At 38.8% G+C, this 27641-nt stretch overlaps 1 protein-coding gene across 7 annotated transcripts; it reads right to left on the bottom strand.

Annotated features, from left to right (window-relative positions):
• Positions 1 to 197: 197 nt before the first annotated feature.
• LOC139977828 (uncharacterized) lies at positions 198 to 26488 on the bottom strand. Of its 7 annotated transcripts, none has more exons than XM_071987506.1 (6): positions 12531 to 15103; positions 8951 to 9068; positions 8051 to 8137; positions 3002 to 7680; positions 2478 to 2665; positions 198 to 2118 (listed from the first exon to the last, which is right to left on the bottom strand). In XM_071987506.1, exons 4-6 carry the CDS (start codon positions 3280 to 3282, stop codon positions 1220 to 1222), a joined length of 1368 nt encoding a protein of 455 aa, XP_071843607.1. In that variant the 5' UTR covers positions 3283 to 7680; positions 8051 to 8137; positions 8951 to 9068; positions 12531 to 15103; the 3' UTR covers positions 198 to 1219. The 7 variants fall into 7 exon arrangements, with proteins under 7 accessions (XP_071843607.1, XP_071843608.1, XP_071843605.1 ...); XM_071987507.1 differs by having other exon boundaries at positions 3002 to 7529; XM_071987504.1 differs by adding an exon at positions 21441 to 26488 and having other exon boundaries at positions 3002 to 9068; positions 12531 to 19227.
• Between the last annotated feature and the right edge of the window lie 1153 nt (positions 26489 to 27641).

Genomic DNA, 27641 nt, shown 5'->3' with positions numbered 1-27641 from the left:
AAAAATACAGTTCTCATTGAGCATGTCAGTAGACAAAAGCATTGGCAAGTCAGTGAAACTTAATCTAACTTTTTATATTCCCTCACAGTATTATTCTTTCAGATGAGAGCTATAACTATATTGGTTGTAATTTCACTTCTTTTCCATTAATCCTTTTTAAAGAAACCTTGAGGTCCATACAAGAAATATTCACATTAAGTGTAAGCATTCCTATATTCCTATATTTTCCATGTTACATATTTTAATTAACTTTATTTACTGTTAGACATCAAGTGCCATACATGTGCATTAGAACATTCAAAAGTGCCAGAGTTCAACTTAAATTTCTATGCATTTTTATTCCTTCCATTCCTTCTTTTAATTTGTTATTTTCCCTGACACTATTATTCTTTCAGATGAGAGCTATAACTATATAGTTTGTAATTTCTCTTCTTTTCCATTATCCTTTTTAAAGAAACCTTGATTTCACCTTCAGGTGCATACAAGAAATATTCACATTAAGTGTGTGCATTCCTACATGAATGTTCTGTATGGATCAGCTGTCATTTTATTCTCATATCATTATGAATATTTTCAGTATTTCATTCACTGCCGTACACGTGTGTGGTTGTTGTGGTGGTTTCAGAGCCGAGCACTCACTGTAGGACATATTCCTTTCCAACTTGCCATTAGAAACACAAATCAGTATAAAAAATATTTTCCATGTAACATATTTTACTGAACTTTATTTACCGTTAGACATCAAGTGCCATACATGTGCATTAGAACATTCAAAAGTGCCAGTGTTCAACTTAAATTTCTATGCATTTTTATTCCTTCCATTCATTTTTTCATAAGTGTGTAAACTAATTTTTATAAACAACAGTATTAGCCATCTCAAGCTTGTGCCTTAAATTTCTATATGTTTTGTTTTTCCCATAAACTCTGCGAAAGTATGTTCAGGTGTCACATGTTACAAACTGAGTCTATTACTAAGTAGTCAAATGCGATGTTAAAATTATTTCTGTCATCACTGTTTTATTTTCATGAGACTGCCAACTAAAAGTCTTAATTATTAAATGGTGAATGGGTCAGTATTTAACTCCCTTAACTTTGCTGTGTGACGTGCAACTTCTGCTACACTGGGTCACTGTTCCTGCCAACAAGTGTGTGTGCATAAACTGAATCAAAAAATACTTTGTTGACATTAAAATCTCCTGCCAGATCTGTTCATCAAAAACTATCCTCTCTTTAACATATCCATGACTTGAGAATACAAAAAATCACACCAATTCTTCTTAGTTACACCAAGCTGCATTTGAACTTGATAGTAATAGCCATGTGAGCGTTTGAGTCTTATGTTGCCAGTGTTGTCATCCATCAAGTATGGAAGACACTCAGCTGATGGAACTGTGTGGGCTGAAGAGAGAGGACACTTAATCTGAAGAAGACCGGTTCCACAACACTGACAGGTCACAATACCATCTGGAGTGGCTGCCAAGTAAATACGCTTTGGGTATACAAAAAGGCCACACTCAGTGACTGTTGTTGATGGGTGACGGTGGGTACGCATGACTTTAACATACTGGTTTCTGGCCTGCCCTTCCATCTCTCTGCCATATTTCAGTGCGGGTAGATCAGGATTCAGTGGAGTCGTACCTGAAATTAGTTTGACCAACCTTGAAGTGTCTACTTCAGTCTCGGACGCCCTAATAGTCCTCACACGAGTGATAACTGAATGTACCTTGGATGCAGTTATCCTGTCCTTCCTCTGAGCTATCCAGGTTGGGTTGTTGACCTGGCCCCTGGTTTCAGTCTCGATGTGGATTACATCATCACTGCTCAGAGTTGGGAGGTTCTGTACTAAAGCTTCGGCAGATTCATAATTGGACGCAAGTCTGGCTAAGCTTGATGGAATGTGTGGCGTAGATGAGACTTCCAATGACCCAGAAACATTGAAGTCACTTTCAGGAGGATATTCAGGAACCTGCCTACCTTCATTTGCATACTGCAAGAAGCAGGCTTCTGGACAAGTGGGCATCAGTACATTTGTTAATCTATCCAAATCTGACAACTTCTTCCGTTTGTGAGTGGGGTTGAAGAGTTGTCGCTCCACAGGGTTGATAGGTGACTGTATACCTAAGGTGTAAAGAAAAGAAAAAAATCAGAACTTTGCCATTCACATCATGACACCACCCCCTCCTCCCCCCACACACATAAGAAAATGGGAGAGAGACAGTAATTGATCAAGATGAGTTTAGACATCTCCATACACAATTATTTGTGCCTGTGGCGTAGAAGTTAACAAATTATGCATACAGTACAGGGGTGGTGTCAAAGAGGGGAATGCACCACACATGTAAGTATATATTTCAACCATACTTTTAAGTGTATTTCTGCCCAAGCAATTTCACTCTTGGGGTTCCAATTTTCTCTTATTCAAATTTGGTGATCACTATTGAATCCCTGAGATATTTGGGTAAGTAATATGAACTAACCATGCTTTGAGAAATGAGGTTTACTCCAAGCCATGTCCTGTATTTTCTTTGGTTCAACCTGTTTCTTTGCGCCATACCGGTTCCATGAGCACTGTTCTTCTGTGACAGACTGCTGGGTGATTCCAGTCCTCCAGGCCAGGTCCACCTTGAAGAGCATAGCTCCAATATGGTTGCAGAAAGATCCAAGCCTATGATAATGATAGGTCAATATAGTGAATTTTCTAATACATAGCTGCAAATGGAAGTAGAATCAGTTAGTATTGGCACGTGTACTTGCACTATGTATGTTGATAGTGAAGTCTATGTAAGCCTACAGCTTCAAATTCTCCAAGAATTTCAGCAATTCTGTCCAGTAATTTGTTTCATTTGCTTGTCATTTGATAGGCTAGGGTATTATTTGCCCTGTTTATTGGCAAAATATAGATACTTCATGAGCGTATGTACTGTTGTACATGCCATGAGTCCATGACATAAATAACCTGATGTTATTTTGTTAAAATACTAGGCCTACTCCTGTAACATACCCAGCAAAACAGGTGCAATATCCACGAATGACTCTCCCTGTAAATTTCTGAAGACATATCCAAGCTTGCCATGGAATGTTATTGATACGTTGAGAAGGCCTACACCCAGCTTTCAGCAAACAGAACTTGCTTTTCTCATTTATTACATGGTAAAACATTTCACCAAGCCAACCAGATTCCAGGTAGCTATATGCCTTCCCCTCTTTATAATCATACATCAGTCTTTGACATAGTTCAACATTGTCTATGTTACTTAGATATTGTGCAATATCGAAGTACATGCATGGTGGCCATTTTCGTACAGAATCTTCTCCTTCCCATCCGTTTTAAAGATCTTTGAACGGGTCAGGCAGCACTTCGTTCTCCACGTTCAAAATCGCACTGTAATCTGTTGCTTTTTCTTCTCGCGCATCCGTTACCTGCGGTATGTTCATGTGCACAGCGGCGTACGCTAAAGCCACGAGTTCATCCTTTCTTTCGCTCACTTTGAGGTTTGGTTTTTTCAGAAACTGCTTCAGTCTCTCCACTTTCCACATTTTAAATTCGTCTATAGTTGTTGGGCTCTCCATACAAATACTTGTATCTTGAAATTTCAGTAGAAAGCCACCAATGATAGAGAAAATTTTGCGATCGTAAAGCGTCAGTTGTGTGTATTGCTTAGTTTACGTAATCAGTATAAGCAACTGGACTAACCCAGTGACATTTGACCTGTACTACACCGCAGTAACTCTGAACTGGCTTATTACTTCAGGAGCACAAGTCACGGTTTGAAAAAAAATTAAACAACTATTGTCAGTGTCTTTCCTCCATCATTGTGTAAGCTGCATATTCTCTGTACGATATATTGTTTTGTAATAACCATTCATTGTGATTCTTTCATGGTTTACATGGAATTAATATATTCTACATGGGTTGAACATAATTGCAGTACTTGTGTATTGTAAACCTACTGTAGAAGTCAATAACACTGGCATATGGGTAATGTATTTTATTTGTGCATTGTATATTCCACCTGAAGTAATTTTTAAAGGAGCTTTTAGAATGACTGTCATCATTTTAAATATTTTGATATTTGAGCCAAACTGAAAACATCTTTCTATAGACTTCTTGACCTTGGAATTTTGATTCAAAATTGTAAACATAATTTGTGATAAACTTCTGCCTGATTGTTTGGCATCACTTCAATATCCCATCATGGTTTGAACTGTATTTTTTTCTTTTGATTTAAACATTGAATTTGGAAAATGTTTTCTTACTTTTTATCTTAGCAACAGCAACTTTCTTGACTTTGACATTGTCTACGTTGTTTCTATTCACACCTTGTGGAGTCATCTGTGGGCAAACTTTTTGTTCTATGAGTGTTTGTGTCATTTCGAAAATTTGAGGCCCAGTCTGGCTTAATCTAGAGGCTAAATTAGCACAAAATTTGTTCTAACTATCATCAGGCTGACATTAGTTAAGATAACAATGAACACAACATTACTCAAACTGGAGGTAAATGCTTGAGGCCAGCTCTGGGCTTATGTTATGTTCCATGGGCTCACACAAGCCCAGTCAAATGTAGATGAGGCTATATATTTTTTAGTATGAATAGGCCTTTTAAAATATCCTAACCTTTGTATCCAGAGCTATGGCAGTTTAACTTAGTATTGATGAGTCATTCATGATAATTTTGTTTTATAACATTGTAGCAATGCTTCACGTCACAGTTGTTGCAGAGTAATACAGATTCATAAATGTATGTAATAGTAAACATCTGTCTCCAGTTATCATTCTTCATTATTGACTCTTGTAGCTATCACTCAGATAATGCTAGAAAGATCTGAGATTTTGCTGTTTAATAGAGGGGGTTTTAGTTGGTTGGGTAGTTTTTGCGAGGGATTTAAAATGACATTGTTGATGCCAATGCACCACCCAAAGGCCCCCTGCCCCCACACTTTGAGAATATGAATAACTATGACAAAGCTTTTGTGGTAAGGATTGGCACCCAAAAGCATGGGTCTATATATTTAGTGTCCTCTGAGGTATAATAAGTGAATGTACAAGTATATCGTGAACCTGCTGGGCCAATCCTTGACTAGCCCACTCTTCAACTTTTCCCAGCAATCCTGCCTCCCTCTTTTGTGGTTAGGAACTAGTACTTTCTAAAGGTTTGACATGAATGGGACTATATGGATCGCTGGGATTTAATGTCCATGATAATTTATAGGGATGCCTATAATATAATTGCTGTGAGATATAGGGGGCTTAGAGTGGAAAGTGGGGCAGCTGTATGCAAGGGAATTTAGTGTAGTCCTAACAAGGCAAACCTTTTTAAGTCCTCAAAATTTAGTAGGAATTAGTAATTTCCGAGTTTTTTGCAGGAATGGTTGGGACCTAACAGTATGGATGACTGAGTGTTAGTATCCTCCCTGATAAATAGAGAAAAACATAAGGCCTACAACGTAATTGCTTTGGACAAACATGGGTACAACTTTCTATATAGATTTATTTTTCATTAGCCTAGATTAACAAATGTAAAAACATGCAAATAAAAAAGATGGAAAGAAGAAAATCTGCTATATTGCATTTTCTCTCCACTGAAAATTTGTTAACTTATATGAATGAAAATTTGTTCAGTTAAACATGAGGACGATTTCTCACCACCTACATTTGAAAAAGCTGACTGCTTGTTACTCAAGAGTTCAGTAAATTTTAGCTTAGATGATAACAGTTAAAATCGATACTATTAACACACAATCCTCATGAAAGGAATAATCAATATATACACCTATGTGTTAATAAATATGGTGCTGGTTATTACTGCTGACCAAGTTGTCGATGAATTTATAGGTTAACCTCTTGTTATACTCGAAGCAGCTTCATACAATATCAATATAATATATATGATATATATAATATACAATGAGGATGATAGCGGCACAGAATCTTTACATCACAGAATAAGGATAATAGCATCTTCAGGCAAATCAGCATGCATAGTTGCATTTTCAAATAGGTGCAATGTAAAAGAAAAGGAAAAATATGAACACCACTGACAGGAAATCTGCTCACAATTTGTCACCAACACAAAATACCTATGCTATAACTATGCTAGCAATTGCTTCATAGTATGAACAAGATACTTATAGGATTTTTTTTAAAAGAGATTTCCTATTACGAGAATAGCCCGATTTATGACTTTAAATGTGACAGATACAAATATTTGAAACACATAACATACGTATTTTACAAGATATTCAAAGATTGAACTCAATGAAGAAAAAAAAAAGGTGACTATTAAATTGCCAATTCAACAATTCATCCAAATAAAGACTTTTAGATTGAACCCTGTTGACTTGTTACATTAGATGTATAACAATTTTAGGACCAACTGCTCACCAGGGCAATCTACATTAACATTCATCCTGCTACATTACCATGTTACCTCACATGAGGTTTGGCCTTTAAAAGTAGCGTTACCTTTAACCAAGGAGACAACACACAACTACAATATCATGAACTTGGAGGTTTGAAGCTATATGTTACCAGCAAGAAATGAAAATACTATATAACTGGAATATGACTCCCATGTATGCATATCAAGGCATAATATGAAATTGCAAACTTTATTTCATTTGAAGCAAGAATAGTGTAATACATATTGTTTATCTCATAGTTTTAAGTGGATATGAGGTGTTTATGATTATATAATGATGGTAATGATAATAAGTTCAATTAAGGGGTTTAACTGCATATATCTCTAAGTTAAATCAACAAGTAAAGATTATGTGAACTAGCAAAATGAAATAATTTGGAGCCTGGCAACAATCCACTTGTTTAATGTTGGATTTTCTCTCCTGCAATAAAACCCTTGTACTGCCCATCTTCTGATGGGAATCTCTGTCTTATTTTAATAACACAACAAGCAGGTATGACCAGTCTGTTGCCACGGCCAAGACGTCCTAACTTCCAGTAAATGTGCTTTTTACGTGACCCACCATGCGGGATACAAAACGTCACGGTCAAACGGCACTACCGAACCATCCCATTCTGACAAACGAAACTCAGGTCTAGCGAGCCAAATAAACAAACGCCCGCCGACCTGCAGAGACAAAACGCCCATCCCCCTCCCCACTCAAACGTTCAAAAACGTACAAATGGACGACCCGCACGCAGCGAAACGAAAAACCCCTCCCCAGCACACCAGCGTCCAAAAAACTTCCAGTAAATGTAGTTCCTATATGAGTAGGCCAGTTCATACTCTCGCACTTGCATGTTTTCCGATAAGACATTTACATTCAAGCCAATGTATCTGAATGCTTGAGATTCTGTAATGCAATCACCAATCCTCCTACAACAACACTTGTTTTCAATGATCGTTGGCATTGGACTACATTTAGTACACTTGCACCACAATGGAATCTCTGTAGGCTGGTTCTCTCTTGTCGTTTGTGGTGGAGTGAAATCACTCAAGGCTTCTGGCTGTCTTCGAAGAAGCTCCATTGCTACATCTTCCAACCTCTCTCTAGACAAGCCTTTCACGTACCTCCGTTGGAAAACAAAAATTCAACTTCAATATCACCAGCTAGTGCAATTCACCACAAAGTACACATCACAGAATTTGGATACTATATTGCAAACAATTGGGTCATGCCAGGTACCAAACGGGAATAATGACAAGAGATACGCATTGGTTACTGCAAGCAAAGAAATACAGAGTAAGGGGATCTTATAGGATAGTGAACAAAAATGTTTTGTGTTCATTTTTTGTTTGTAGCTATTTGAAGATTTATGAATCTTGGCCCGATCTATGCTACTGCAAATAGTACTGTATGTTTCAGTGTGTATTCAAGTACGATACATCTTTACAACCCTGCACTTTTGTCCAATTTGCATACCAAGTTGCTATGTCATACTGGATAAATTACTCCTTAAAAGACAATATGATTTTTGACCAGCAGATCAGGCTTGTTCTATAAACTTTGTTCAGAAGACTGTAAATATGATTCTTATTTGCGAGTACAGTGTGTGAATGTTTAATGTATTTTAAGAAATATAATTTCTTACCTGAATATTCGCCTCATGGGAAATGGAGCCTGCACTTTCATCAATGGCTTCTTCAACTGACCCTTCCTCACTTGATGCTGAACTTTCCTGATATAAAGACACCAAAAAAATAAACGTAAACCATTTAAAATTGAAAGAAAAACATGGTATTGCATCTGTACGTGTACGTGTCAAAATGCAAATACAACAGTATTAGGGATATCTGAATAACATATCATTACACTACTGATGACTGCAAATAAACCTCATTTAACCCTGTAGTGTGATTGCATCAACAAATGTGTAAGCTGTTCAAGGTTAGCAGCTGTTTCAAAGTTAAAGCCTAATCAGTACATACTGTTATGTTACATGCATATAACCTAGGCATATGAAGTACACTTCACCGACTAAAATCATTGACATACTGTCATATTGGTATGGTCGGCACTCTACTGCAAGGTTACAAATTCAACAAAATTGCCAGCTAGTTGTGGTCGAAGCACTTAGGTAGGCATATATTCAAACACAGTTACGTCAGTCGACAGCCTAATATGAAATTTGGAGTGGAAATGGTATGATGTTTCTATGCTAACATCACTGGTGTGTGAAAAGGATGCCCGTAATTTTCATAATGTCAAAGACTACGGGGTAGCTTAGCCTAGCCAGTACAACTCAAACTCAATTTCACAGGCTATGAATCTGTTGGTCACCGTGCATTACTCGTGTACTGCAATATACGACCGTTATACTTTTAGTCTATAGGCTTCCCTATATGCCAGTACCGATGACTGAATGAATTGTTTCATATGAAGCTAAAATTTTAACTCTTAAAAGATCTTGCTTTAGTACAAAATTGCAGGGAATTCTGTAGAGACTTTAAGCGTTTGTCAATCAATACACAAACAGTTTAATAAGACCTACCTCAGGTGCTTTGATGCGACACGGTCTTTTCCGTGCAACGATTTACACGGGCATCCAACTCCGGCTCGCCTGGTAGGTTTACCCCGCTGACAAGTATCAACTGTGGATACTCTTGTTGCTAAATAATTAAACAAGGATAAGATTTATGTATACGACATGATTGTTTACTCAGTGTTACCTTTTAACGCTTGTTTAAGGTTTGGATATGTCTTTTTTTGGTTTACATTTTCCTGTACTTCTTCTCTTTTTTTTCACACTACTTTGACATTTTATTATTTGTGTTATGTACACATTGTTAGTGTCTTAGCATGTATTGTACTTTTCATAAGTATTGTTTCAAAGAATTGTAATGTGTTTTGGTCATGATTCAGTTATATCCAAGGATCTTATTATAAGACTAATCATGAATGAAACTGGCCAGCCGGACTTTTTTCCATTATATTTAATTCTTATATATCCTTCTCTCATATAATTTTGTGTTTGTGCAGGCGGTTTAGGACCACGGGTCGGTACAGTAATTAAATACCTTAGGCAAATGTGGCATGCATGCTAAGGTGACAAAGGTAGCAAATGTCTTGAAAGTCACCACAGCTCTTGCCTTGACCATATTTAGCCAAAATCATTTTTGTAAAAAGGAGAGGATAAACATTTTAATGGATATTTACGGTTTCATTTCGGACAATTTTATTAATTTTCCATGTATGTTTGTAATTTAGTTGGTAATTTTGAACTTTTTGTTCAAAGTTTTAATTCAGATCAGTGAGATTGGTCTTGCCAATTGAACTACATCATTTGATGTTTTTTTGTGTGTGCGTGTAGCCATTTATTTTAATTTGTATATTTTTCACCTATTAAATGAACTTTGATGTATTTTAATTTATAAGCGTTTTACACCCAAGAAAGAAAAGAAACTTAAGGTTAAAACACAGGTGTAAGTCGTGAAATTTGGATAAAAGTTCACATGTATTGTATGAGTCATTCTAAGTATGAAAAGATGTGTTTCCATTCAGCTAGTTCCTCAAAAATAATCCATACATCATCGTTTGCTTGATTTCATTCAACAACAAATATTCACTATTTTGTGTACATTGGTATTTGCAGGAGCTCCATGGTTGAGTTTATATAACAAAAATCAATATAGTTACTGCATACTACTCTTTACCAGTATGGGTTAGTCTAGAAAGACAAGCTAATGATGAGCTTGGGACAAGCCCACCCTGGTATCACAATTTTGAGGATTGAACCATGAGACTTTCCCTGGTGTACTGTTCATACCTGGATGTCATTTTATGTTTGTGTGGGGAACAGGACTAGTTAAGCCTAGACAGTGTACATATTAAGTGGCCAACTAACAGATGATGTAAGGAGGCATATTCTCCCATGGTGGGTGTGGAAAGTGTCGGTTTGGCCCCTACTTTCATAGTCACATCCTAGTTTTCACAAGTCAGCTTTAAATTGTTAGAAAGTACAATAAGCTCACATTAACATGTTTGCACAACCTTCATAAAGAGCATGCTACATCCTACTTAATGCAATATTTGCGGTTTATTATTGATTGAAAATATAAATTAAAAAAGATGGTGTTTTCCCTAACTATGCTTAATGTCAAGATGTCTCTAGTGCAAAGGAATTCACTTTGCACAATAAACAAGTCTGCAGGTGAATCCAGTCAATTCTGTAGAGTACAGTGGTTATAAAATAGTGATGTGTGCACATAGATTAGAGTGCATGCCTATTTAGTTGATCAACTTCAGGTTAAAGGAGGATAGGTAGTTCAGAGATACATTTGACATATCTTTCTGTAAGGTGGCTCTCCAATCAGCTAGAAATATGCATCCTGGAAGATTTCCAATTGAAACTGCCTCAGCAGTAGCAATTTTGGGACCTTAACTCCAGAAAGATTCAAATATATGCAGTTTATTAAGTGACGACACGGACATGTTTACAGACAATGACGACAACGTCCGGGATAACTGCAAGGAAAAAAATGATATTTTCCTTCAAATTGACGCGGGCTGAATGGCTGTCGGTATCACCAAGGGTAGGTGTGCAGAAGTTACGTAAAGGATGGACCGACCTCATGGCCAGGAAGTTTTATAGAGAGAACAAATCGTGCGTCCTAGTCTTCAAAGATCAACATGTACGTACAGAAAGAAGCCACAAAAGATGTGCTCCGTATTGGGGAGGAAATGCAAGATGCAAGTTTTCAAGGTGTTGTCAATACACTTTCAAATTGGAGAGACATCCATCTAAACCTGCATGTGCAGTCACCATCACAGTGAAACGCAATTGTCGTATTCGATATATTCAGTTCGAAGTTAAATACGACATACATCAGGAGAAGAACGATATAAGATTGATGAAGATTTACAGCGCGGCAGGACAGCGAAGTGGTATTATAAGAAAATGTTCCACATGGACCCTGACTCACAAGTAGGTGGTTTTCTATATATAATTCTATCCGAAGAAAGAGGCAAGCTTAACCTACCGACTGATATATTGCACGAGGTGAAGTTGCTCCAGGAGATCTAAAAGGACAAGGTATTGCCTTGATATATGCAATTTTTTTGCATGTGATCCGTTTTAGGTTATTTTCTTTACCGAAAGCCAGCTTCAACTGTACCTGTCAACCGTGGATTAGTTCTTTATCTAGATGCCACAAGTTCGATATTACAGAAAATATCAGGAAACGACAAACCGGTGTGTTACAATGCCCTAGTAATGAAAAGTCCGATCCCGAGGAAGGGAGCTGTTCCTGTGGCAGAGCACCTTACCAACGACCAGCAAACTTCAGAAGTATGCCACTTCCTGCTGATAGAATTGAATGCCTTATGGCAGTTGTTTTCAAGGGATGCAGTAATTCCTGGGTACTGCGGAATGCTGTGGTCAATGCATTCGACAAGGAGGATTTAAAACAATATTTGAGGGGATATTAGGGTTATCGGTCGAAGGAAAAACGGCCAGGAAAGGGTATACTCCCCCCCCCCCCCCCCCCACATGTGCTCAGCTCACATATTCCATCAAATGAGTAGAAATCTGAAGCAAATTGCATTCATCAAAACATATTTCAGAGTACGTGATGTACGTTTTTACATTGCTGATAGAGAGTGCATTCATAGAAGACGCAACCACAGTATTCTAGCATTTGTGTTTCGTACTTGGAAAACCGACACACACAGCCCAGGTGATCAAGAGTAAACGCTAACTGGAAGGCATGATTATGGCTAAATGCAAGGGCTTAACTCAACGAACTTGAACCTCCTGTGGAACAATTAAATGTGGAGAATCAGTAATTCCAAGATCACCGTAACATTAAGAGATCTTCACCATTTTTTCATAATTTCAACGCCATGTGGGAAGAAAAACGAGCAACTGACAGCAAACAAACAGCCACAGACAGCCAATATTAACACATACAAACCAGTGGTGATAGATAATGCACATTTTCCCATTGTGCAGCGGTTTGATGTTGGGGGACCTAGAAAGACATGCTGTTGAAGAAAAACCCATTGGACTAATGGAAAAACATGCTACCCACAATATCGTCGAAAACTTTTCGAGAAGGTAAAGAATGACTTACTTCCACGTATGGGCAAGAGGATGAGGCCGGTTTATTCATCCGTTCACGGTATTTTTCAGTGATGGTCCACATGAACGAAATCCACACATATCAGCCATCAGTCTTTTAAAAAACTCCATAAGAAGAGGTCGAGCAAGAATGAAAAGGAAGAAATTTGGAGGCGAATGAGGGAAAAAAAGAAAGTCAAATTACTTTAGTGGAGACTATTAATCACGCGATCAACCCAAGGCGAATTTAAGTACAAGAAAACGCGCATCGGGGAAAACGCAAAATAGTGAAGAGCCACAAGAACCCGCGGAGAAGAAGTCAAGAAAGACTGACTCACAAAAACATGGGAAAGGAAAGCAAAGTGCTTCAGGAAAGTACAAACAAGGAGAACGCACATTAAAGTCAACGGCAAGTGATGACAATCCACAAAATCATAAGTGGCAAAACAACGAAGACAATTTACTTACGTGGAGAGGATTATGTCGTCGCTTGGGAGTTCGGGTACAGAATACTTGCCCGCTCGACAATTTGGTGTATACATTTTTTAGGGTTAGTACAGAACAACTGGACATAAATACAACTCTACGCCACAACCCAAAAATCGAGATGATGCCAGTATTTCAGCAGTATATCGACATTGGGAGCAATTGGAGAATGGACAAAAGCGAAAGTATTGTGGTTAACCCAGTTTGGAAAATTTAGTATACCAACTAACGTAGTCAGGTTGACTGGGACATACATGGCTCCGAATACGGAAGGGTTATTCAGTATCTCGGAGAAATTCAAGCAAGAATTCTGAGGAGTCATGTCCCAGAAGAATCCGGCGCGCGGCAAGCATCGACGTTTGTATAATATAACTATAGTTCTATATAACTATAGGGTGATAGCGTGGCGCAATGGACTGAGTGACCACACGCCGAGGCCGGGTTCTAATCCCGCCTGGTTTCGTTTCATGATGGGAGAAGTAGGCCTCGGGAAATTAGGTTTATCTGATTCGTTGGGCACGGCTGTTATTATTGACGAAAACGTTGCTGCCACCTATCTGAGGCATTCTGGGAAAGTGGCTAAAAGCTAAGAGAGTTCACTCACATCAGTCGGATGAGGAAATTAAATGTCGGTCCCGTGAGCAGGATGGGATTGTCATAGTTTCACGACTGCCTCACTAGCATCTGAACACTAGTCGGCTTACGATTTTCAAGGAGTGTGAGACGAATCTATCGACATGGCGACGGTTGATGAGAGCTTCGACGTGATCCGGCAGGCCCTTACCCTTTTTCAGGAGACTCCACAGTCACCTGCTCGAAGGAGGGAGGCTGAGGTAGAATTACTCAAGGAAACAAAGGCCGACCTTCTTGTCGGGCAAAAGAGTCTAGTCGAAGCCGTGGAGCGTCTCAGCGGGGAATTTGCCACGATGCAATCCAAGCGGCCCAGCCCCAGAAAACCCCCACTGTCAGAGATGGTGTGCTATAATTCCAATTATAAAGGACATCTACCATCAAACTGTGACAGTCAGTAGGGTGACACCGAACCGGGATCCGATCGGTGGGCTCCTCGACCAGCAGGCGCATCTTCAGCTTCACGATTGGGAAACATATAGGCATTACTTTTAGGGGCGATGTGGGAGCGGTAGAAGAATCGCCTACAAAAGTGAAAATTGGAGCTGTTAGTGGGATCACGGATGATCAAAATGACATGGCATTCCTTTGTTCGCCCAGTCCTACCGTGATGGCGATGAATGGCGGAATTGGTCTTGGTTGTGAACTGGACACAGGAGCTGAGACATCCCTGATCCCATCTGACGTATTCCATCAACGGCTTGAGCCCAAAGTCGGTCCATTAAGAGAGCTACCAAAGCCGGAACTGGTTGTTGGACTTGAGACAGGAATGCCACCAGCAGTGGTACTTCTACACACTCAATATGATATTAGATATTTAGGCCACAGCGATATTTCTAATTGATAGTTATGACATATCGCCCTCGCATTCCTTTGTAAATTCATCGCAACCGCCGCTGTTACGTCATACTGTGCACGTACACTTGCAAATATGGCGTCTACAAGTGTAGCACGCATTGCACGCAGCTAACCCCACATTTACGGCCCAAGAGGTCCTAGAGATGTGGGACGATTGGTCCGAAACTAATGATGATGAGGACCACCTAGTGTTTCAAGATTCGGTCCTTTTTGATGATCCAGGAATTGTAAATCAAAAGCGTTCTTTTCAACAAAGGCTAGGTGTTCTAGCAGTCCTAATGGAAAGGATGGTGTAAAACAAACTGGCTGGGAAGATTAGACGTGACACGTAACCACCTGAATTGCGGGCGTTTGCTCTGACCTTGCACTTGTACAGTGCGAAAGCATACAGATATGTAAGAAAGTCACTTGACTTGCCGCATCCGTCAGTCATCAGGAGATGGTATTCTGGATAGTGTAGTTTGTGCCTTAATGTTTGATGAATTGGCCATTAAGCAGCACTAGACTTGACGAGGAACTGCAAGCTTTTGAGCAGCAAAGGGGCCAACGATGGGTAGAAGGGTAACTTGAGTTCCTCAAAGCCCTTCAAACAATAGAAGATAGGAGCAGGAAAAGTGGCCTTTCCAAAATCCATACCATGTCAGTGGATCGGTGGTTCCTTATACAACTGAAGAAACGTTATGCAGGTAAACTGCTTATGAAGCTTTGGTTAATATCTGATATGTTATATCAGTATATAAGTATGACAAACTTCAGAAGCATAAAACCAGATAAATTGACAGTGACTTGTTTAAAACCAAACCTTATTATAAGGATCAAGTTTGATTTGCACATGCAAAATATCTTAAACAATAGACCTGCATGACTTGAACTCGGGGCCCTGAATACTGTAATAAATACTTGAAAATGGTTGCATGAAATTGAGATTCTACCCAAACAATACTAACTTGATAGTGAGTCACATACAATAGCATAGTTCAAACAGCAGTGTAGACAAACCTACATTTCATGCATGTCTGACAAAAATAAATGAATTACGTTATTCCATCAATTTTTGGTTCCTTTTTCCTGGTTTTTTGTTATCAGTATCTCTGGCAACCTCACTGTTCCAGAGAAAGAAACCAAATTTTTCAATGAATGCACACACAAAAAAAAGGAATTGCCAAAAGTGCAACTAATGAAAAACATTTGTTTTGTATGTTAATGGTTGCTTCATTTTCCTACTTCCATTTGCTTCTACAGATGGGCAGACAATTGCACAAAGGCTCTGCAAACAGATTTCAAGTGTTGGGACCAAACTGAAAAGGGAGGTAGAGAAGTTCAATGCTGACATGGTTCACTTGGTGTCCTCATCAAGCCATTTTCCTTCTGAGGTAACATTTCAGCAGGTGTGTGATGTGACATCATCTCTGTGGAACTGCCTGGGTGTTGATGCTGTTCAACAGTGTCATGTTCCCAGGCATGTTCGTAATCAGTTGGTTGACATGATACACAAAGCCAACCAGAGCAAAGATGAACTGAACCTGCTGAAGGAAGAAATGCTCCGCATGGTTGCATTCTTCCAAGAAGAGCTCAGGCAAGTACATGACAGGCTGAAGGAATTGCGATTGGCATCGGTCAGCATTGTCTTCTGAAGCAGAAGTGCACCATAACATATTTAAGCTTGGAGTACTGTCGAAGAAGTTTTGGTAGCATCATCGACTTGCCTCCCTTGGACACCACTTTCAGTTCACTCAGCGAAGTGTACAGAATTAGGCAGGCCCACGTCATTGAAGAGCCTTTATTTGTTTACTTCGCTGTAAATGGTGTAGGAATGAAAGAGGATAATATTTCAGATACAGAGGAAGGACAGGGGGAAGTAATGGAGTAGGGGAGGGGTTGGAAGGAGTTTTAGTAGAATATGAGACAGAAAGAGTCCTAGTAGATGCTTTGGTTGACCTGTTAGGTGAAGTTCCATCGTCAGATGAGGATTAGGGGCCTACTGGGTTAGAGTTACTTGATTTTTTTTAACATGTTAAATTAATTTTTTGAGAGAAGAACATATTCCTTAAATGAATTTCATTTTTATTCAGAAGTCATTTCAATGTCAACTGTGCTATAACTCATGAACAAACAAATGGAACATTTTGAAGGACATCTGTCACGACTCATCAAAGACCACTGGCCACTTACTGTTATAACAATCATATATCCTGTTGTAACCAACCACAACTAGTTTCAACAAGATGATATTGAAATGGCATTTCCATCTATATGGATATGTGGACTTTTATTGTCTTTAGCATTAGTGTGATATCGCATACCATCAGAATATCCATTTAAGATATCAGTGATTATGATGATAATTTTAAAGATTTGGCCTTTAAAGTTGGCTTTTTCAATGATATGTATCCGGGATTTTTCAATGAGATGGATGGGGAACTGGATGGTCAGTTAACGTAACAATTATTTAGGGCTACCAGACAATCCTTTTAAATACCTCGTATTCATCCTTCTTCTGAAGGGACATATGGATCCATTTCAGTCTCCGATTGTCTGAAAGCGCTTTCCACTTCGCTCTTAGCTCACTCTTGATCTGTGACCTCGGAAACTTTCGATTGGGGAATAAAATAAAAAAAATGTTGAAACATGGGACATAGTTCTATATTCTACACTCAGGCAAAGAAATTTAGCTACTTGAGAAATTTCAGAAAGCGGTCAGTCACATTGCTAACAGGATTACCCGGAGTAATAAACATTGTGGACGATATCATCGAGTATGGACAATCAAAGCAGGAACACAATGAAAACCTGCACAGAGTACTTCAGCGCTTGGCCGAGTGTGGGGCATGCCTGAATCGCGACAAATGCAAAATCGCGCAGTCAGAGTTTGTTTATTTCGGACACATATTTTCTGCTCAAGGAATCAGCCCTGAGCCAGCAAAAATTAACGACATCAAACCCAAATACACGCAAGCGCAGTGCGCTCGTTCCTCGGGTTAACGCAATACGTATCAAGGTTCATACCCTTAGACTTGCCAAAATCACTTCGCGAACAGCCGTTGACTTAGCACACGCGTCGCACCAAGGAATCGTCAGGGTTCGGTAGTGCCGTTTGGCCGTGACGTTTTGTATCCCGCATGGTGGATCACGTAAAAAGCACCAAGGAATCGTCAAAACAAAGCAACTTCTACGAGAAAAAGTTTGGTTCCCTGGTATTGATAGATCCGTTGAACACAAAGTAAAAGGCTGTCTAACGTGGCAAATCGTGGCCCCATCCCCACCAGAGCCCTTGCGAATGACAGAACTCCCCAGCACCCCATGGGAGTCGGTCTCCATGGATTTCAAAGGGCCATTCGCGGGAGGAGAATATATAATAATACCATCACTACAAGCGAAAACTGTGATCCCGGAATTAGAAAAAATATTTTCGAGACAGGAATTCCAATTCTCTCATAGGAAGTGCACCCCGCTGTGGCCCCGTGCCAACGGTGAAGACGAGCGTTTCATCCGCACTCTTGTAATGTCGATTCGAGCGTCTGTACAGCTAAAGAAAAACTGGAAGCAAGAACTTGGTAAGTTTCTGCGCCAATACAGAGCTACACCACACAGCACTACGAATGTATCCCCTTTCGAATTCCTGTATGGGAGAAAAATGTCCATCATGCTCCCAGACGCAAAACGCGAGCTACGCGACTTTGCCGGTGCTCGCGAACGCGATGCTCAGATGAAGCGGAAAATAAAAGCACACGAAATTCTTCATTCTTCAAACGCTTCGAAGGAGAACCTAGCGAACCTGAGCAACCCACCGGAGGAGATCACAGAGGAAAGTGCTGAAAACGACGAGTTAAGACGTTCTCAGCGAAGTGCGAAATCGCAAAGGAGATTAATATCGGAAATATAAACTGTAAACTTTCTAGACACACAGCCACATTAGAGTATTGTATGTTTGTAAAATACGTAAAGTCAGAGACATTTTGAGCATCATCTTTTCTTTTATTATCGCCTGCATTATTTTCATGTTATACCATAAGAGAAAAAAATGTTATTGTTTCCCATTCCTTATTTCACAAGACATGAAGTATCGATGTAAACACTCTAAGAGGATTGTTCCATTTTAACTAAAAGGGGAGGGATGTAATGTTGTGATTAGTATACTAAAAGTAAATACTGCCCTCCGGTATATATAATAAATAATGTTCATGCATCACGTATAATCCATCGTTATGATAAACATCGTTTGTCTATCTACTATCTTGAAACATCACAGTCTCCATGTTTCAAATTTGCCTTGTCTGAAATTCCAGAGTCTTGAAAAAATTACCATTTACAAACTTATTTTATTCCACCTTTATTTTGTTTTCCACTCAGGCTTTACTGTAATCCCCAAAAAACCTTTGGTCGTGTCCGTTTTCCTAGCACGTAAAAAGCACAATAAAGTTTTTGAAAGGTAAAAGACACACAACCTGTTACATATCTTGGAATTTGTTCCTCGTGTTTGTCAACAATTAATATATCTTCCAAATTTATGTTATCTGGAACATCCAGCCTGTCCAACTCATCCAGGCTCTCAAACAATCATTAGCTTCAGCATAACTTCAACTGTGTGCTGTGGCATCAACATTTGTAATTGAACAGAAGCTCAGGAGATTACTGGGGTATTAGCAATAGTTAAAGACGAGAACTGTCCTGAAAGAGAGTAGTCAGCAGCCTCCTGTAATCAAAACGGATCTGAAAAGAGAGAAGTCAGCAGTCTCCTGTAAAGAAAGCAGACCAATACCGTGATATTACCAGACGTAGGACCGAGTCACGGTTATGGAATGTAATGATATCCTGACTAAAGTTCAGGCGAAAGAAGGACATCAAGTCGACGCAACCCTGTCATCGAGTGACCGAACAGGCTGGACAGTCGAAAAGAAGATTAATACAAGTCCGCAACAGAGGAATAACATCCCCAGGCCAAATGTCACAACCACCAGGCGATATCATACAAGGGAAACGGAACGATCAGAACCAAAATATAACATTGACATTATCTTACCAATATTATTGTTATCACTGATGGCGTCAGCTATACTCCACAATAATAACGGCCTCAGGGAAAATAATATCTCGTGTTTGTACCATAACATAGACTCGTATAACAATCTGCCAGCTCAATACGGTATATCACTGTACCGCCACAATAGTCGTAGCCTAAACAATAAGTTTGACGATATTAACACTTTCATTTCTCTATTAAATAATGATTTTACAGAAACCAGGTTCACTGGTAGTTTTTCTCCTCTCATAAAAATGGCTAATTACACACCTGTTGAAAAACATTGTGACTATAAACGTCTGCCTATTTGTACATAAAGATATGTTTTATTAGACCAGACCTATCAATTTTCTATAGAATCTCACTTTATAGAGGCTACTAACATAAATTCAAAGGAAAATTTCTTATCGGCATAGTCTAAAGACCACCTAGTGGTTCTTTAGATGAGTTTTATGTTAATCTGGAGGGGGAAAAATTCCATATCATATCGAATAAAACCTACATAATTGGTGATTATAATATTGATTTATCGAATGCAATCAAATACGTTTTTAAATATTCTCTATTCGAACGGATTCATCCCTACAATAACTGTTTCAACTCGTATTAGTAGTATTACTAAAAGCCTGAAAGATAACATTATCACAAACGATGATTCTACGGTTGCTTCAGGGGATCTCATCACTGATATAAGTGACCATTGGCCGATTTTCCTTAAAGTGGTATGGAAGAAAACCACATCTAACAGAAGTTGGACCTACATTTCAGCTTCTGGTAAAGTTGAACCAAGTGAAAAATTATCGGGTATGAGGTACAGTTAACTTCAACTGTTCACTTGGGGACGCTTGCCCGTGTTATTAATGTGAGTGTTCGTAGAATTATTTCACATATTAACAACGTGCATGCACTTTTTGGATACATGATTGTGTGTCCAGTTGTATGTTCTCAGGATGGATGTGAACGCACATTCAGATATTCACATGCATTACAGCGACATTGAGAGGAAGCATACTCTAATAGATTTGTGGGATGACTTCAAGCCCAGAGAAAGTCACTGAGGTGGTGGCAGAAAGAGGCTTAAATGAAGATGATGGAGAAGTTAGAACCTTGTTGGATTTTTGGACGTTGTGAAGCTCCTTATAGACAACTTGCAAGTTCTTACCAACAGGAGAAATATTTTGATCATTCAGGCTTCTTTGTTAGGCCAATAGAAGTACCAATTGCAGTGGGTTTTAGCCATTCCACAATACATCCACTGGTCATGTTGAACAACTTGCGAAGCATATAACGGTTTGCATACATCCCACTAGAGATGCTCTTAAAATGCATTCTTGAAAGATTGGACTTCATGTATGATGTGTGTTACGTGTTATTTATGAGTGTGTTCGTAGACCTATTTTACATATGAACAACGTGCATGCACTCCTTGGATCATGTTTGTGTGTATAATGTGTGTTACGGTCCTTTACTTCTGTATGTAGTTTCTAAGTCCTTTAATACACTTCGCCTTGGCAGCAAACGAGTAACTGCATAATAAGCAGACAAAAATCTAATGTATAAACTCATGCATAAACACATACCATTTCCTTATTAAATAACATAATACTAGATACCAACAGTAACCAGATACCATACATAAAGGTCTAATGACAGATCATGAAGACACCGAGACAATTTCCCCATCTCCACTGAAGACCCGAAACAGCTAGTTTAAATCTCCTTAGTTCTCTTTTATGTTCGTAAACGAGGTTTGTTTACAAGTGATCAAAAAGATGGCGATCTAAATATACGAAGAACTAAGCTCCGAATTTAATTTAATTTTTTTTGGGTGGAGATAGCAGAGTCCGCATACCATGCTGGTCGTCCTTTTGTAGTATGTTCCAGTGGGAGGTTGGAGGTTTGTCTCTACTGGTCGGAGGGCGTACTTACTGTCTGTTGGGGTCCGGCATGTTCCATATCCCAGCAGATAAATCCATGTAGCTAGTCATTTCAGCAACGCAGTCCTAATCGATCTTGTTATTATTAGCAATCTAGAGGGAAGCTAGATGTAGTGGCTGTTAATTAACTGCACTGCAAATTAGCCTATAGAGTATTCCCTCTCGCGAAGTGGATCAGTTCAGGCTATGTATGTTGTCGACAAACATTTTATTGTCCAACTTTCTTGTTAATCTTCGCTCCCAGAACCAAACGAGTATGGTTGGCCACAGTGGACAAAATTCGCGAATATATGCCGACATATATTCGATTTTATGCAGACATATATTCGACTTATATGAGAGAGTAGGAATATATGTCTGCATATATTCACTTCCGACAACAATTCCAGCCACATCCGACAACATATTACCCTCATCCGAAAACAATTCTTCAACAGCCAATCGCTGATTTTGTTAGAAATGGATCACGGCTGGTTTCGAAATACCGATCGCCATCAGTTGTCAGGGCCTAAGATACTAGTCTATAGACTGTAGTTTAGGGTTAGCCCCGAGCATTGTTTGACTATATCCATGGAAAATTTGTTTGCTTTTACCCTTAATATGACCCATGTGGTGAACGACCGACATCAATTGCATAATACGTAATGTACATTATTTAGCTCATACTTCTGAACTGTTTTACAATTTAAAAATCTTAACTGTACCCAAAGTAATTGATGTCTATACTGGTGTATTCATGTATAAGGTTTTCCATAAGTTTTTACCATCCACTCTACAAAGCTATTTTTCTTTTGCATCTAGTGATACTTATAATATAAGGCACAAGAATTAGAATTTTTTGCAAGAACAACCAAAAAACAGATGTGCATCACCATCTCTGGTGTTAAACTGTGGAAATGATTTGGCGATAAACTGAAGAACAATGGAACCCAGTCATTATTGAAGCAAATGTACAAACAAATGTATGTAAAATATGTAATGTAAAATATGTATAAATGCCCAATATTCTCTTTCTTTTTTCTTCTTAATCTTTTCTTTTCCCCCTTAATTTTCTGTTTTCTTATTTTTATTTTTGTAACTCTATGTATGTTAACTTATCTTGACAAATTCTTTCGTCTATACCTTTCTACACATATTTGGAGGAAAACGGTTCATAAGTATTGCACTTCAGTTTCTCCTTTTCCACAAATTAGATCTTCGGTAGTTTTCATTGAAATAAATATAATTCCATGATTATTTCATTATATGTATTGAATTCTTGTTTAAAATGTAGTTATCTTTTGTGTTGGAAATAAACACTTTCATTGTAATTTCCTTCGTGATTTTCGAAGGGAGGTTAACGATTGTGTACGAGTAGTTACTACCCAACTTGACAATCAACAGGTTCTTGGTGATGTACTGGAGAGAATTCTGCCCTTAAACGAGATCTGCTCCACTCTCGGACAGGAGACCATCGTTAGTGCCAGCGCATACGACTCCCTGATGAGTTCACTACACCGATTGGTTGAAATTGTGTCACGACAGGCTGAAGTTGGTTGAAGAATCAAACGCAGGTAAGCATTTGTTTACCAGAGTGACTTGAATGGAATATGTCGAGTGGAACAGAGGCATCACTGACGTAACTCAACGTGATGTTTCCATATGGAAAATATAACGTATAGTTGATTATTATTTCAACAAATGCAATGCATGATTAGGGAATGGTGGAAGGTGCAGTGGAGGGGTGTACAATGCATCATACTCATGTCAAGAATGTAACTGAATAGTATTTTGATTGTGCTGGTTGCGAAAATCAGTGATATTACCATATTTCAAATGTACTATTTGTAAGTTTTGGGAATGCTATAATGCTTTATACCCACCCAAACTGACTTCCAACGTTTATTACTCGTGCTCATGATGTACTATGTCCATACACAAACCGTATAGTTAGCCGCTACTCGATTCTATGTGTCCTTTGAGTCGGTGCTAGGCCTACTGAATACAGAAGCCAGTGGTTACCCTAATATAATGTTTCTGATTACTGACGTGTTTATGTTTTTTATTCATTTCTAAGCTTCCGTCCCTGTACTAGCTGACCACGAGAGTCATCGTACATGGACGTAAAAAGTACAATGTAATTATATAAGACTTCATTCCTGACTAACCATAGACAACTAGACCGTAGGACTTTTCGCGAGGTCGACCAGGGGTTAAGCTGACGACTCAAGCAAGCCCAAAAAGTGCCCACCGACCGGCGGAGACAAACAACCCCCACCACTTCACATCGAAAAAAACTTATCCGATCATCCCAAACATGACTTTATAACTGTACACACATTTAAACTAGTCGTTTGCAGACATGTGATGGAAAAGCTGATAATGATACAGCACATCATGTACTACACCGATGGTGCAAGCAGGTCAATAGAAGACATAAGAGTTGTGTCAACTTCTGCTGACACAAACAGGATTTTGGTATCAATGCTGAATGGCACTCTTTGGAAACTTCGCATTGGAAGAGTGTATGCGATGGTATTGGAGGAACAACAAGAAGACTAGCAAGTCGAGCAAGTTCAGCAAAATAATATCTTGAGAATCAGAAGTGTTGAAGTTGTTGTTGCACATGCTCAAGAGCTAGAACGAACGTTTTCAACTGCCAAGACAATTCCTGGAACACGTGATTACCATAGCTTTGTGTTGCCAAAAAAAGGGATGTTGCTTTTCAGTCGAATTTCTGGGGACAATGATTCTAGTTTTAGGGCAAACATCACATGTCATACAATCGCTGAGCAAGAGGAAGCTGTAATGCAACAATAAACTTATGATCTGTGGTTTAAACACTTTGTGCCTATGATGGCCCCTGGTGGGTTGGAATCATTTTAGACAATTCGGATTCATTTAGTGACATGAAGGTTAAGTTCATGCACAGTTCAGAACAGAAAGGTTCCATTTTCCATGTTCTATTGTGTGTACCAGCACCAATCACAGAGTGGAAAATTGTATACTCTTCTGACTGCAATGACAAAAGCCGTGATTGTGTGTTGAAATTTCATTCGACCACTTCACTGTCGAAGACCTGAATAACTATCTGCCTGTGGAGAATCTATTGGAACGCGTAGAAACCCTGATGGTAGCTGCCTTGGAGAGAGAAGAGCGGGTAGAGAGCCCGTATTCAACGAGAGGGATTTTGAGGAATGGTGAGTCCTAAATTTGATTATTACATTATTCCTGGTTTAAATTATACCTATAATAACGAATAACCATAGTTAATTGTAATAAAACATTTTGAAATAGTATAATAATAATACAGCAAAATAATGACCGTTCTAGATTTGTTGCACAGTGATATTTACAGTTTGAAATATCATCATCATTTGTGCATCATCCTCGATATTTAGAGAAAATAACTCATTTATGTCATCAGTTTAGGGTAACCGTCACTAGTAGGCCTACGCAATTATTTTTGTACATGCTTTAATGACTTCATTCATTCACTTATTTTTACTTCGACAATCGACTGATAAACTTGTCGAACATCCGTCACCAAACAACGATTCCCCGTTTGCTAAACCACCACTGATCGACCCAATCGTCGTCATACGACCGGCACCGTGTGAACGGTGTAAGACAAAGTTCAAAACTCGGTCAAGTTTGAATCGCCAACGCCGGGTGTTTGTAACGTTTAGAAGGAGGAATCAAGCTGTCGAAAATTTGACTATGCCGACGAGGGTAGGAGACTATAGCGATATGAGGGCGAAAAGGAGGAGAATGCACAAGAGGTGATTATCTAATATATTTTCGTTTTAATGGCCCTTCTTCTCGATTGTCTCTCTCTCCGCCCAGGGACTATTTTTTGACTTGCTAGGTAACTTGCGCACTGTAGTAAATTATGCATCATTGTTCTTCCTAGCATAGCCAAGACCTATGGAGATAGAGGGAGACGGTGATCTGCTTGCAGAGGACCCAAGGACGGTTCCCGACTCCGTTTGACAGTAGAGGATGGAGACAGACATGCTGACTATATATCAGAAAAACTGGACCTCCATCAGGACCCATCACAGAAGGGGACAGCGAATACAAGGTATGCATAGGTTAAGATTAAGTTCATTTGACACACTTAAAAATCAAGTTTAGTCAATGCCGTACACATAGACCAAACTGTACAGTTAAAACTCAAACGTGCATGCTTTTAATTCTTCATACTCATTTATATTGCATTTTATTCTGCAGTTTTACTACATATTTTTTATTGACTGTAACATGGCGTTTTAGAGCACTTGTGGATTTTACGCTTGATAAAATAAAATATTATTATTATAATTATGATATGTCTGCTAGTTTTGTGCTGAGGGTTAACGTAACCAGTGAATTGCGATATTTTCACACCTCGCACAATAATCACATACTGTTCGAACACTCTAATAGCAAACAATAGAGACATGGATAATTTTTTCAACCAATTTAACTGAAGCGACATCGCGAAAGCGTTAGCAAACCAGGAACCAGAAATCTAGGTGGGTGTTAGACAACACCACTAATTTAACTAGCTATATCACCAAATTAGGAATGAATCCGATTGTAGGGGGCCCCCAATAATTTACCAAACGATATTAAACGTAACAGGCATATCCAATCCATGACAAACTATGTGGCAACTGGTGAACCGTATAAAGACAATCTTTGTTTCTTGAGGTGTGTAAGCTATGACATAAAATTGGACGTTACCAGCTCGATAAATTTCAAGCTGCCGTAGGTGGTAAAGCTACAGTCCGTAATTTCAAAGGGGTTTCGTTCCAAGAACTGGGTGAACTAGAAAAACAGTTCCAATGTAATATGTATGTCTCTCGTTAAGACGAAAATCATCAGAAGATAATGTAGGAAACTCGGATGGTGAAGCTAATTTTGTGGTACACATTACTGTCAGTTGATTGGTGACAAAGGCAGGATGACAGAACTGGCAGCTCATGGATCTCTTTTGTAACAAGTCATATCATTTCTGTGTTGATCTGATGAGCACAGTGTCGCTGAGTTACTGCGTCGAGCCCCATGTAGATTTGCCGATGCAATGTATCTGATCTAATATCATAATATCATATCTATCATATATAATGAACTAATATCAGTTAGTATTCTGGGGTATTTAATTGTGTTAGATTTCGACGAACTTTTAAAAATAGCAAACAATTACAGAGACACATACCACATTGTAAACAACATGTGACGTTTAACTTTCCCGGTGGCATATACCAATTAGCAAATCCATTTTTGATAGATTACAGTTATTGACTTACTCCTTAGTATTATTCGTTTGTTCGAACGTTCCTGGTTATACCACACCTCAATGTTTCGTTTCTGATGGGGATCCTTCTAAACAACTCTGTAACATTGCTGCATCGAAATTAGTGGTAGTGCATTTCTAGAACTTACTACTGCTGGCCTTATTTCTTTCGGCTATAACAAGTCTACAACAAAAAATCACGGCGGAGGAAATAGATTTAAAAGATCAAAATGGAGAGGCCGTGATAAGAACCTACTTACAAATTTAAAATCACTAGTCCTTTAGGAATTACTGTAGGCAAATTCCGGTGATTGGGTTTAATTCGGGTAAATATGACATTAACGTTATAAAAGGTTATTGTAACAGAGCGTCTACGAACTGCGTGATGAGGACGACTCTCGACCCGGTATACGGCGAATTATCAAACGCTACAGTGATTATATGTCTATTTCGTGTAAATGGTTTTCTAGATATTAAGAACTACTTGGCCCCAGGATGTAGTTGCGCGCAATTTCTAGCTGCCTGGGAGAATATCTTTACTGCCAAAGGGTTTGGTCGAAAATAACATGAAAACATTTCAGGATTTTTTAGTATGGTAGACTACTAAGGATGTTGTCCCGTTCATAGAAGCCCTTGCAAAAATGTTCGCATTTTACAGGACAAAGAAATTGACATGTTCAACAGGGAATCTCCGTGCCGGGGTTAACCCTAAGGTATCTATTCAAGGGTGTCAAAAGGGATTTCTTTTCTTTATTACCAAAAACAACACCAAGATCTATATAGCTTATTCAAGAGCAATGTTGTTAAGGGGGGAGGGGGGTTTGGATTATATTCAATAGATATAAAGAGAAAACGAAAACAAAAGTAAGAGGTGACAAATTATGTAAGAAAATATTAAGTTTTGATGCTAACGCCCTCTATATTTGAGGGAAA

This window comes from Apostichopus japonicus, chromosome 12 (assembly GCF_037975245.1).
Source record: "Apostichopus japonicus isolate 1M-3 chromosome 12, ASM3797524v1, whole genome shotgun sequence".
In the NCBI taxonomy this organism is placed as follows: Eukaryota; Metazoa; Echinodermata; class Holothuroidea; order Aspidochirotida; family Stichopodidae; genus Apostichopus; species Apostichopus japonicus.
Note: the sequence above shows the minus strand (reverse complement) of the source record. Positions and strands in the feature narration are given on the sequence as shown.